General features: G+C 47.4%; 1 protein-coding gene across 1 annotated transcript in view; it reads right to left on the bottom strand.

Annotated features, from left to right (window-relative positions):
- ITGA9 (integrin subunit alpha 9) overlaps positions 1 to 8,567 on the bottom strand; it is a 215,595-nt gene extending 207,028 nt beyond the window's left edge. Inside the window, exons 1-2 of the mRNA XM_062625454.1 lie at positions 8,312 to 8,567; positions 1,082 to 1,209 (exon numbers count right to left, since the gene is read on the bottom strand). Of these exons, the coding sequence (XP_062481438.1) occupies positions 1,082 to 1,209; positions 8,312 to 8,481 (298 nt within the window). The 5' untranslated portion in view covers positions 8,482 to 8,567. The remainder of the gene's footprint in view (positions 1 to 1,081; positions 1,210 to 8,311) is intronic.
- Between the last annotated feature and the right edge of the window lie 5,287 nt (positions 8,568 to 13,854).

The following is a 13,854-nucleotide window of genomic DNA, read 5'->3' as shown; positions in this document are numbered from 1 at the left end:
AAGTACACAGTGGAGGACAAACCCTGTCCTGAACAGTAAGTAGCTATCACAGCATGTCCACACTCTACTTGAATAAACCTTTCAACTGAATTCAATGGGAGAGACGTGGAATTGCCTGCAGAATGCAATCAAAGCAAATTTCTCTTGAAAAAAAGAGATCTGGGCACTTTAAAAGAAGACAACTGAAACCTAAATCTGAAATCCCATCATGCAGTATTCATGAGTCCATGGCAGACAGTTTACATTACAGTAGCTGGGCAAATCAAACTTAGCCAAAGCACTCCTTTAACACACCTACGCTCCATAAAAATAAACCCTACTTGACTCAGTCATGGAAAGATGAACAATACTAACATGCCTTTTCTATAGGCAGAGAAAGCAACACCACACCTCACCATGAGAAACAAAATATTAAAGGGCTTCAATTTCCTCCATCAGAATCAAGCATAAGGTTTTAGATCAGAGTTTTACTTCAGGACTCCACCTTCCCCCAACTCAAGACAGTACATGAGGGAAACCAAAGTCAGTCCTAATCCTGCACAACAGTCTACAAGCATGGCTCTGGCTGAGAAACTTATTTCCTGTAGCACAAAAAAAAAGCAAACCCAAGGAATTACGTGCTGCATGACGAGGGAACCCACTGATCTCCACATTGCCTCTTACAGCACACGTTACAAGACCACCATAACACCTTGTGGAGCCATCCACACACCCTTATTTCAGCACTGCCTGGAGCAGGCAGCAGCTCTTCCAAGCCCTCACCCACCAACACGCTGCAAAGTCACACTGAAGCAGGTAGAGAATAGACAGCAGCTCAGGGTAAGAAGGGAAAACCTCACCTTTGCCTGGTTACTCACTGGAGAGAGCAAACAGGGCCACTGAGAGGACACCAGCACCCTGTGGGATGCTATTGCATAATGCTGAAGGGAGTATGACACCTTTACTACCAGTGCTTAAAATCCATCAGGAGAGGCTGGCAAAACCCTCTCAATGTCTTGGAGCCTCTTCAGTTGCGAGCCATTTGTATTGGTGGTTTTTTGGTTCTCCCTTTCTCCCTTCCCCAAGCATCATAATTACCCACCTCGCCCCATATCCAGCTCGGTGCATCTTCTGTCAGGGTTGGTATGGACTCGACATTTAAACACTGCTCCTGGGGACTGAACAGAGGTGCTGTATTTAGATTCTGCCTTGGGAGCACCAACCAAGACCCTGGAAACCAAAAGCAAAGTAACAAGTAATTAATTTCAGGAGAAAAGACAGAAAGGAGCAAACAACCAACAGCAAGGTTCACACTGCCAGAGCTTGCCCAGCAAATGGACTTTTCTCAGCAGCCTTGTGAAACGGTGACATTGATTCAAACTGAAAACACCACGCACAATAAAGGCATTTTCCCCCCGTGAAGCCACAACTACTTTAACAAGCTAAATTTCCATTAGGATTATAACACATTTAAAGTAACCCCACACACACACCCTGCCCCCTGAAAGCATTTAGGAAGGTATTAGAATGGACAACAGCAGCTGCGCCTATTTTTCCTAAGTTTTAGTTACACCCCTATCAGCCCAAGAGCTAACACAATACACACACCCACGAGAGGATGGAATCTGAACCTGCATGCTTGCCACCCAGCCAAAGATTTATAAGCTTGTTTAGGAAGTTGAGGCACCCCATGCTCAGAACATTTCATGTAATCACAGCTTTAAAGAACAACAGCAAAAACCCCCACAGGAGCAAACCTCTTCCATGATGCACTGCTATCAACCAACGTTTACCATTAAGACTATGAAGGCTGTTTATCCCACATGAGAGCTAGTGTCTCTGTGAAGAACCAACACATGGCTCTGACCATAGGGCTCCTTAAGGTACCCTTTAAAGAGGACGAACACTTCTTAATCACTTGCATTATGATCCAGTTAACTGTTTAGCAAGTTGGCCGCTGCTTGTGCCCTAAGGGATGGCTTTTGAGGAGGATTACAGGGGAAGCACAAGTATTAAGGGAGCCCTTATTATGCCTCCTCATTAAAGGGACAATCTTTCCCACCTGGTTGTGAGCCAGGATCTGGGCACACAAGGGTGAGGACAGAGGTGAAGTAGAAGGAATGCACTCCAGGGAGGATGGTGCAGAGCACCAGGTTGTTTAGTGTCAGTTCTGCTGATGCTCTCACACTGTGAGGGCAGGGCAGAGTTTCTGCAGGTAACAACATCCTTGCTGAAGTTAAGCCCAGGGCTGCAAGTAAAGGCAACCATCTCTAAAGGGCTAAGCCTCTGGCACTCACATGTGTGGATCCAGGCTGCTCCTTGGGAGGCAGCAGCAGCTCCAGGAGATGCTGCTCTTGGTTTAGCCACTAAAGGGGTAAAGAGCTACTGGTGCAGTCAGCCCTCATGCACAGCCCACCCACGGCACAGATGGACAGCCCAGCACCAGCACCAGAGTGGAAGCTTTCCCTGTTTTCAACAATTTTCCCTTCATCCTCCAATTTAAAGTTCCATCCCCAACCACCACCCATCATCACCATCCCAGCACACACAGGGAGAGCCACGGCACAAGGCATGCACCTATACAGGGTCAACCTCAGCTACCTGGAAGAGCTGCTCCTGCCTGCAGCAGAGTCTGGTCTACACCAAACAGCAGCACATCCTGGAAACTGTCCCGTGGCACTTGGAAATGTATTCACAAAAAGAAGAGGAAAGCCCTACATTAAATGATCATTTTCTCCAACATTTCACGTGCTAACCTGTATCATTTCAAAAAGTTAGATGGGGCTGCACTCTACAACACACGTGTTTGCACAACTGCGAAGAATTAATGTCTGAAATACTTAAATTGCTAAAAACTACAAAGCCTGCACACATTTGGGAGCGAGTGCAAAGGAGCCTGAAATAATAGCTCCAAATGGAAATCCCACCAGGCAGGCGGCAGGCAGAAAATCAAATGCCAATCATTTCATTTACACAGGCGATGAATGCATGTCATTCATTTATTGACATTCATGAGGTCTAACAAAAATAAATAAGGGGGGATATTACTAGCTTAAAGAGTTGCAGGTTTAAATTGCAAATGGCAAGAAACTGTTTCTATGACCTGTTAGAACAATAAGATAATGTAGGCTGCACTGACCTCCAGTTTAAAAGAAGCTTTGCCCTAACCTAAGAAAAGTAAATATGATTCAGCAATTAGTGCACATGATACCTTGGGTTGCAGAATGCAAGATGGAGATGAAGGAGCCTACATTACAAAGACTCTTCAGGTCTCTTTAATCAGCTGAATGGGAAAAATTGATTATGAATGACTTGAGTAGGCTCCTGGCAAAGGCAATACTGCTGCCTTGAGCAAATACGCCTTTTGGAAAGATAACGTCTGCATGTGGATTGAGCAGAAGGAATCAGCCAGTAAAGGCAACTGGTGATGTGTGCCAAAAGCAGACTTATTCTGAATTGTCCTGAATGTCCATACATTCAACTTTGGTATTTCACCTACATCACACACTTTGTCACCTTAGGATCTTGTCTCATGCTTTCATTCTTGCACCTAGATCCCAGCAAGTGAAACATTTGGAGATCTTCTGTTCTGTCTGGCATGACGAAGTACTAAGGTCTAAACCAACATGAGAAGCAGTAGGCAGAGGCCATTTAACCTTCTCTTCTTGCATTTAAACTCATGCACTAAAGGACAAAAGCCCTCATCTGTACAGAGACAACTACACAGCTCTGCAGCTAGAAACCATCACATTTCAGCAGCAGCCAACATTAAAGGCTGAGAAGAAGCTTTCCTAGCCACAGGGGAATCCACACCTCCTGAAAATTATTTCCTGCAGAGCAGTGGCTATCACTTTGCTGGTGATTGACCCTTGGGACATACAGATTTGGAAATTAAGTGCTGCATTTAGCAGAAGGAACAGTGAAGGGAAGTGTCGAGCTGACCGATGGCATGGAGAGATGCCAAGCACATTAAGCATCAGCCTCCAGCATGCCAGCAGCGATTAGGCAATCAGAGCTCAAGGACTGGGGAGTGTAGGTACCTCACCTCACCGTAATGTTAAGTAGCAGAGAAGTAAGCCTTTAAATATCCTCACATACCGCAGCTGATTTCAGAAGCAGCACCAGCGGAGGGTGCACCACCAGCATGGCCCAGCTGAGTTTATTCCCTTCAGAGAGGTCTCTGTCACTGGCTAAGCCCTTGAAACAAAAAACCCAGTGATTCATCCATTACGTGCAGAGCAAAAGCAGGAGGGATGTTATCTGGATGGCAGATGGATGACCTGTGACCAACAAGATCAAGCCCCAACTCACCAAAACACCACAGCGGCATCTAAAGCATCACTACATCATTCGTGCAACACAGCATCGTTAATGCAACACCCACCCTCCACAGTGTCAGCCTGTTCCTGCACCTTCCTTCTGATTGCATACAGAGTACAATCACGCTAAAGGGGGGTACAAGAAATCGGGAGAGGGACTTCTGAAAAGGGCCTGTAGGGACAGGACAAGGGGAATGGCTTTAACCTGACAGAGAGGAGACTGAGATGAGCTCTCAGGCAGAAGTTCTTCCCTGTGAGGGTGCTGAGGCGCTGGCACAGGGTGCCCAGAGAAGCTGTGGCTGCCCCATCCCTGGCAGTGTTCAAGGCCAGGTTGGACACAGGGGCTTGGAGCAACCTGCTTTAGTGGAAGGTGTCCCTGCCCGTGGCAGGGGGTTGGAGCTGGATGAGCTTTAAGGTCCCTTTCAACACAAACTGTTCTGTGATTCTATGCACTAACAACACATATTGGTCAGCCTGAGATGCAGAACAGCCTTCGTTATTTCAGCAGCAGTGCAATCCAGTGAAGAGCAGGGCAGAAGGAATGAAGCAACAGCACAGAAACCAGACTCATTCCTTATTGTAAAACTCACAGCAGGACACCGTGAAACTAAACTGACTCCACTGCTTTGTCGTGCCAGATCATGTTGCCAGAAAGGATAAAATTGTTACCCTGGACTTGCTGAGGGATTTGGGGGTGTCAGCTAGAAGGAGGCATACAGAGAAGAAAGGAGAGAGATAAAAGTAGCCTTTCAAAAGAGAACGGTAAGAAATGTCACATTATTAACGTTTTTTAATGGGGCAAAAATTGACATTTGTTTCTTTTTAAGCTGTCTGGGGTGGTTTCTTGCTTGTTACTTGAGTCTTTACTCCAGGCTTCAAAATTACATCCAGAAAACAGAAGCACTTCAACTTGTCTCTGCTCCAAATGCGAGCAGCCACCTGGTTCCTTACTCAGCTGAAAAAGGCAATGACGGGGAACTGGGTAAACCTTTCAGGATTTACAGCCATAAAACCCGCTTAAGGAAGGAAAAGGAGACATTGTCAGAAGTACAATAACCTCAGCACATCTGTGGTGACAAACTTTCCTTGAAACGAGAAGTGTGCAAAAACAACTCCTAAATGGGAGCATTGCCACAATTAACTATTTCAGACAATTCAACGGCACTGATTTACTCCAGCATAGTGGAGGTTGAACACCCATGCTCCAATATAATTTCTGTGTCAATGGCTGTGTGGCAGCCCAACTATTCACATTTATCTGGGGTAATATTTCAAGCCAAATATTTCTCCTTCCCCCTTTCTTTCCTCCTGCAACAACACTTGGCTTATATAAATCCTCAGGAATCACCAAGCCCTGAATCGGTTACTGGAAGCCTGCAGGCCGATGTAGGTAATATAGACAGGTGCCTTTGTGGTGTTGGAAAACAGCTGAAACACTGAAGAACCTGGTCATACAGATACCATTTTAATATAAATCAGTGTCTATATATACAGACACACTGATATGTAGACACACACCAGCACATGGACAAGCTACTGGGAATAACACACTCTCATGATCAGAAGTCCATTAGGTGTCTATCAGGCCCTCAGGGAATAAAGAGCAAGAAGCCCTTGAACTATCATGACAACACCCTGAAATGCTTGAGAACATATTAACACATTAAATAATGTTAGATAGGCAGGAGCCCTATCAGCCTCAGATACGATCAACCACATTTTTGCAGGCTCACATAGCGCACAGCTCACCACGCAAGCTATGAGTGCCCAAAATATCACTGTCTGAAGTTAACTTAGCTGAACTACTGCCCATTGTGGGATATCGGCCAAATAGACTTGAGAAAACTGAAATCATAACTCTTCTTTGGGTATATAAAAGCTACAAAGGGAAGAAGAAAACAGGCACACAAACCCAGGCAATAACTCTACGACTACTAACAGGAGGTGTATGCTACAATGAGTTGAATAGAAAACATTTTTACTACATACATAACAGACTTCAGCCTTTCCCCGGAATACCACATTTACAAGAGAACGGGAGGACACGGAATACAAATTACCCACTACAAGCTAGTTAAGGAAATAGCTCTATAGCTACATCTTTGCACACAAAAGCTTCAACACACAAAAACCTGTCAAATCTGAAAAATGGCATGAATTTTACTAAGCATTTCCCACTGAACTCATCCAATAAACTGGGATTGTATCTTGTATTTCAATACCCTGAAAGTGGTAACCAGTTTAAACTTGAAATCAGAGATTTGATGCTCCAAAGGGATGTATAAGATTCTGTACAGTATAAACATGGTTTAAAACAGTACTATATCATCCTTGACCTCTAGTCTAAGAGGCATGTGCACATTAAGAGCACAGCTGTGGAAAGGAAACTGGAATCAAGGACAGTATAAAAAACATCACCCAGACTTCTTATCCCAGCCTCTGCTGGGCACAGGATTTTAAAGCACCCATGAAAACAAACTCCATAGCCCCACAGTGAGAAGAGGAGCTTCTCCATCAGCAGTGACAACCAAGCCCTCATGATTTTGGACAATGACGATGCTGACCATCTTAAGACCTGTTAACGCTTTCAGGCGACAGGGCTAGCAACTCTTTTATTCAAAACCACTTCATGATCTTAGATACTTGTTTATTCCTGGGTGCCGAGAGCCAGGGCTCCATTCTTCCATGCAGAAGCTCCATTTTCACAAAACTGAAGTTTGCAGAACTGGCATTTTTACTTCCAAACACCAGATGCCTGCCTTACAGATGGATGCCCAACACTGCTATTCCAGTGTCACTGCCAAACAAAGTGGGGTACCTGGGAGACTCCCCTCCCTAGTTCACCTCCCCTTCCAAAAATTAAAATCCCAGGTGCTATCTGCAGATAATTCCTGTTATCAATCAGCATGACAGACACCTTCACAAGGAGCAACAAATCATTCCAGTTCCACCCTAGCACTAGACCAGCATCTCATTTGCACAGCTGTGCATCCCCAGCAGTCTGTGTGGAACACAAGTCACTTTCAGCCTCTGCATCCTTCGTTGGTTCCTGCCCCAAGTTAAGCATTGCTTTAACTGAGAGCTTTTCTTCTCCCAAAGCGCCTTTCCTCTATGAAGTCTTCTGATAAGTCCTTAAAAATGAATGCTCCATGAAAGCCACCATGGAGCTAGGCAGAGCATACAACTGCTCGAACTAAAGGGTGTGAAAGAAATTCATTTTTAAAGAACTGGACGCCAGCATGAATACATTTATTTATATCACAGTGCTCCACAGTTCCAACATCAATAGCTGAGTGACGGGGCCGTATCTCAGCGTTAAAGATAAAGCCAAGCTTTGTGGACGTTTATTGGCAGCAGCGGCTCCTGCTCACATTCAAAGTGCACCAGATGACATCGACTAGGTCCAATTAAGAGAAATCAGTTTTAATGCTAACAAAGAGCCTCTGACCTAGACAAGAGAGAGACGGACTGCGTTCCAAGGCTCTTTTCACTGAACGGGAAAAACAAGCAGCTTGCCAGTTTGCATAATTTTTTGAGATGTAGACAAACTTTCTACCATCGTTCATTCTTGGCCCTTTGTAAGTTACACAGACGTTTCCTCTGCGGCCCCCCCCACCCCACGCCAACAGCGGGCACTCGGCGGAGGCAAACGCCGTCTGACTCGGGAACGTCCTCCCAGCCATCGGGGTTTCCTCCCTGGAGGTCACCGCTGCTAAAATTCCTCCCGTTTAACACGGCAAGACCCACCCTCCTTCACACCCCACGCGTTTTCTGTCACGGGGATCAGCTACTACATGCTTCCCGCAAGGACCACCACCGCCCGGGACAGCGAGCTCACGGTGCCCGGGAAGGGGCACCCACCGGGGGGGGGGGGGGGAACCGAGAGGGATCCGGGTGACACCGGGGCGAGTACCCCCCGCACACGACGGGCGCGGAGCCACGGGAGCAGCCGTGCCCGGTCCCGCTTCCCTCGCTGAAGGAGATGCGCTGCCGCGGGGGACCGCGGTACTCACCACCGCGTGCTGTCGTGGTAGTGCTGCAGCACCGAGTACCCGAAGAAGGAGCCATTGGGGCCCTGGAAAACCACGGGGCGACCCAGGTCCACGTTGTAGCAGCGCGCTAGGGACACCCACAGCAGCGCCCATAGCACCCGCGCCCCGCGCCGCCGCGCAGCCGCCGGCATCCTGCGAGCCCCAGGGGCGGCAGCCGCCCGTCCCGGCGCCGCTGAGCGCTGAGCCCCGGCCAGCAGAGCGCCGACTCCCAGGCGGGGCTGCCGGGCGCGGCGCTTTTGTGCCCGCCCCGCGGCTCCGCTCGGCTCCGCTCGGCCCGGCCCCGCTCCGCTCCGCTGCGCCCCGAGCCGCGACGCGCGGGGACTACGCGCCCCGTCCGCCCCGCTCCGCCGGCGCCCCCTGCCGGCTGCGGGTGGCACACGCCGCTGGACCCGGCACAGCCGCCCGCCGGCCCCGCCGGGGAACGCGATGCTCTCTATCCGGCCCCTGAACTCGCGGACCTCCTGTCCTCCGCCCGTCCTCCCTTAGCGGACATCCCCCTCTCCCATACAACAGCCCTGCGACTGCCGCTAGGACCCGGTCTCCCACCCTGGTTCCATTCTCACCAGCAACGCCGACCCTTGAGGCCCAGCGTCTGGAGGGAGAAGGAGGGATGTCGCAAAGCTGGGGTGCAGAAGGAGACGTTGGAGGAGACCGATCTGCTTCCCACCGCTTGGCTGGTGCCACCAGCCCTTCCCTGGGACCACCAGCCCTGCCCTGGGGTCGCCAGCCCTGCCTTGGAGTTAGGGTAGTGCAAATCCTCTCTTCTTCATGAGAGTACACCCAGGGTTATGAAGAAGTAAACGTCTTCCATTCCTAACTGTAAGCGGTGCAGTGATCAGATCAAATAAAAAGTCATTTATCAATAACTTCAGCCTTTAGTGTATGAGCAAACTGAAAGGACTGAAGAAGTTGTGAATGCCCCATCCCTCGCAGCGTTCAAGGCCAGGTTGGACAGGGCTTGGAGCAACCTGCTCTAGTGGAAGGTGTCCCTGCCTGTGGCAGGGGGTTGGAACTGCATGAGCTTTAAGGTCCCTTCCAACCCGAACCAGTCTGGGATTCCGTGATCAATATGCTCATTAGAGCCCGGAGTGAGAACAACAGAGCATTTACTCCCTATTAGCAGGGAGACATAACTATTAATGAAAAGATTTTAATAGGGGGTTATAATTGTGCAATCAATATGGATAAAATTAATCTGATTTAGGCAGAAAGTCAATATGCTGTGATAAAGAAAAGGGTACAAATGCCACATGATCCCATTAGCACTCCTGAGACAAATTCTGCCACAAATGCCACATGATCCCATTAGCACTGCTGAGACAAATTCTCTGCCTTTTGAAGCAAGAAAGTGATGAGCCTTTTCAATTAATTACCCGAGCACTGGATGATGTATTTGACAGCATTAAAGGGAACATGGGCTGAAGCACAGGGAAAATGAGGGATTCATCCTCCTCCAGAAGGAGGAGGGAAGCGAAGCAGCTGGATGACATGAACGAAACTCCACCTAACAGGACTCTGCAATGCAACTCACTCATAGGGTTGTAGAATCAATGAGGTTGGAAACGATCACCAAGTCCAGCCGTTCCCCCAGCACTGCCAAGGCCACCACTAACCCATGGCACTGAGAGCCTCATCTACGCAGTGTGTGAACACTTCCAGGGACAGTGACTCCATCACTACCCTGGGCAGCCTGTTCCAATGCCTGAGCACCCTTTGGGGAATGAATTGTTCCTCATCTCCATCTAAACCTCCCCTGGTGCAGCTTGAGGCCATTTCCTCTTGTCCCATTCCTCGTTCCTTGGGAGCAGAGCCCAGCCCCCTCCAGTTGTAGAGAGCAATAAGGTCCCCCATGAGCCTTCTCTTCTCCAGACTAAACCCCCCAGGTCCCTCAGCCCTTCCCCATCACACCTGTGCTCCAGGCCCTGCACCAGCTCCATTGCTCTTCCCTGGCCCCACTCCAGCACCTCAAAGTCTCTCTTGTAGTGAGAGGCACAGAACTGAACACAGGACTCGAGGTGCAGCCTCACCAGTGCCCAGCACAGGAGCACAATCACTTACTTCAGCTGCAGGTACAGAACTGTCAGCCCATAAAAAAATTCAGCTCCCCATTCTTGGCAAGGAAGACTATCCAGAAAAAGGCTAGCAGTGCCATGCTTCCATCCACTCCTGTCTTTTAGTGTGCATCCAAATGCTGAAGTCATGTCACAATGCTTAGTCCAAGAGGAATTCTGTCAGTCCGAGCAGAAACAGAAACTGCCTGCCTCAATGGTGTAGGTCCAGCTGACAAAATCCTGGCATGCCATTTACAAACGCAATGGGAAGCATCCAATGCCAGTGACAACGTAATAATAATGTACTGTTACATGAATATGATGATAGAAGTAAGGGCCAAGAAGAAGGAATAACACATTGAATCTTGTGCCAGCCCTTTGCGAGGGAACCATTCAAACTAGGAATAGCTGGATCTGCATTTCTGTATCCCCGTTCTCACTGCTTGAGCTTCCCTGTTTGCATGATCTGGGGAGCTCCATAGGACCATCACTAAAGCACGCCCTTGACAATACCTGATTTGTAGAGCTAAGGAAAAACAGAATGAAACAACACATCAAATGCAAGAGGAATTACTTTTGCTAGGTAACATGTTCAGGTTATGTTCCCACTGGAAAACTGTCTTTTACCTTTCTTGCAGAGCTCTGGTAGAGCTTTCCAAACAGGTTGAGAATCCACAAAGTTTTGTCTGGGTGGAACATAGAGCCAATGCACATCTTAGGTGATACAGAAGCTGATGATTTAATCAAAAATCATGGTCTCGTAATAATAGCTAGAAGAATAGAGTGGAAATCCAGAATTTTGAAAGCCTAATATGCAGAAATCAGTTGTCCCTTCTCAGGTATTTAAGGGATTTCTGTTCTTAAAGTGCTCTGTTTCAGCAGGAATCCAGGTATTTAGTGATCCAGCCTCACCATATGTCTATCCCCTTGAAAACTATGCACTAACATTGCACTTAAACACTTGCCCTGGCTTTCAATACTGGGCTGTATTTCAGCCTGATTTACGGTCAGTTTGTGCCCAGATGAAAACATATCATATAATGTAAAACATATTTATAAAGCATTTATCATATGCTGCATACCAGTCTCTGAAGGAGCCAAGATCTGAGCCAAGTCAAAGGAAAAAAATCCATTTTTCCCCATTTGATGAAGTGGTGGGGTTTTTCCTTTCTTTCTTTAGTGCATGCAGAACTCTGCATTTTCTCACTCGCGTAACAGAGCTCAACTCAACAGTGTCTTCAGCTGTGCCCACTGCTTCATTGCTTAAACGCTTAAGCTTAAATTAATGCTTAAATATGAGTGCACACGTGGGCTCTATTGACCTAAGGGGAACTGAACAGCAGACCCAAAGCCAAGCACGTGCTTAGGAAGAACCAGGACTCAGGCTCCCTTTCGGATACACTGCTAACAGCAAGTAGTTGTCATGTTTTGCACCTCTCATCTTCCCTGACAGTTGTCATGTGTTTGCTTACACGTGATTAGAATCACAGCCTTGCTCTGTGTATTCATACATTATATATTTAACAATGACGTCCATACACCAAACACACAGAGGCTTCTTTAGAATTGCTTTTGGTCTTGCTAGTGGACATGACAATCAACGGATCAAAAAGCTTTTATCACAATACAAGAGGAGATGCACTTTTATATGGCAATATTCTGTAAGCTAATCCTCTGTGTCCAGTTCTGGGCTTCCCAGTATGAGAGACACATGGAGCTCCTGGAACAAGTCCAGCAAAAGGGTCCTAGAATGGTGAAGGGTATGGAGCATCTCTCCTGTGACGAAAGGCTGGAGGAGCCTGGTCATCCTGGAGAAGAGAAGGCTATAGGGGGAATCTGATCAATGTATGAGAGTATCTGATCAGAGTGTGTCAAGAGGATGGGGCAAGACTCTTCTCAGTGGTGCCATGTGATAGGATGAGAGGCAACAGGCGTGAACTAAAACACAGGGAGTTCCACCTGAACATGAGAAAGAACTTGACTGTGAGGGTGACTGAGCACTGGAATAGGTTGTCCAGAGAGGCTCCTCCCCTGGAGATATTCAAGAGCCCTCTGAGAGCAATCCTGAGCAATGTGCTGTTATAGGTGACCCTTCTTGAGCAGGGAGGTTGGGCTAGATGACCCCAGTGGTCCCTTCCCACCTCAGCCATTCTGTGTATCTATGTTATAAGGAAGACAAGTGGATAAAAATCCAAATTCAAGCTGTACAGCAACGTATTCCAGAAGCAGATGCAATGTGACTCAGGTGGTTACACCTCAAATGTATGTGCCAGCCCCATCTTAAGTAGAATGATGAAGAAATCTTGTTTCCTTCATTTAGTGACATCCAGACAGATGCCCATCAGGACTACTGTGAGGAAGATCTCAGGTTATCAAGATACAAGAGCTATGGTTAAGGAGAAGCAAAGCTCCACCAGTTCAGAGCACCTGGGGCTGGGCTTTCAAAAATGGTCAAGAGATAAAACCCTTCTCCCATCAGTGACTACAGGGGAACTCCAGAAATACAACCTCCACTACACCAAAGCTGGCCTTTGTCAGTACCACCTAAGCAACCACTGAAACACAACTGAAGCCCTAAAGCATAATTCATGGGTATCCCCATGCTTAAGAAGGATGATAAGATCTTAACTGAACTCTCTTGCTAGCATTGTCTCTTGTCTAACTTCATGGTCCTTGGCTAACTAGTGAGTTCTCACCCATGGCTCAATTTTAAACTCAGACTAGATGAGGCTGTTGAATGCATCATACGAGCTGGAATAAAATGTGACACTAGCTTTCAGAAGGCATTGCCCCAGCCTGTATTTTTCTCCATAATCTTCTTAGTAACCTCAAGGGGAATATAAAGCAAAGGAGGTGAATGCTGAAATTACAGGTTTTCTTCTTACCAGAAGACCTCCTCTTTACTGCAAGCCCTGGGACTTCAGGGAGAAGTGCAAGGCTACCTGGAGAAATACATCAAAGAGAAATGATAAATCAAATCCCCTTACTGATTACCACGCTTTGTCCAGCACCAGGAGGGGATTAGACCTGCCACAGGAACTGTGGTTTCTACATCAGGCTGACAAGAATCCAGGTATCTGAGACACGGAGACACAATGGATCCTTATCACAGTTTTCTGATGTAGCTTAGCCCCAGTCATTATCTGAGTCGCCACATTCCAACAGCTCTCCCCGTCTCCTAGAGGATCCCCTGCACAACGATACACTCTCAGAAAGAACCAACTCGCTGCAATGTTGCAATGAAAAGGGTAAGTTTTAAATGAAATTCTGCAAGCATTGCCTCCCATGTGAAAATCCCCCTGATTTCAACCTGCCTGTTTGCAGTATGAAGCACAGCCCAAGTTTACTCTTCCCCAAGGTAGCAAAAGCCACCTTGCAGTCTGTTTTACAACAACACCATCACAGCAGTTTATGGAGCCACTACTTTACAGAACACTAACCCTTCCTACTAGC

This window comes from Pezoporus occidentalis, unplaced genomic scaffold (genome assembly GCF_034315485.1).
Source record: "Pezoporus occidentalis ecotype Australia unplaced genomic scaffold, CSIRO_AGI_Poc_V1 ctg28, whole genome shotgun sequence".
NCBI classification, from domain to species: domain Eukaryota; kingdom Metazoa; phylum Chordata; class Aves; order Psittaciformes; family Psittacidae; genus Pezoporus; species Pezoporus occidentalis.
This window is presented reverse-complemented; position numbering and strand designations above follow the sequence as displayed.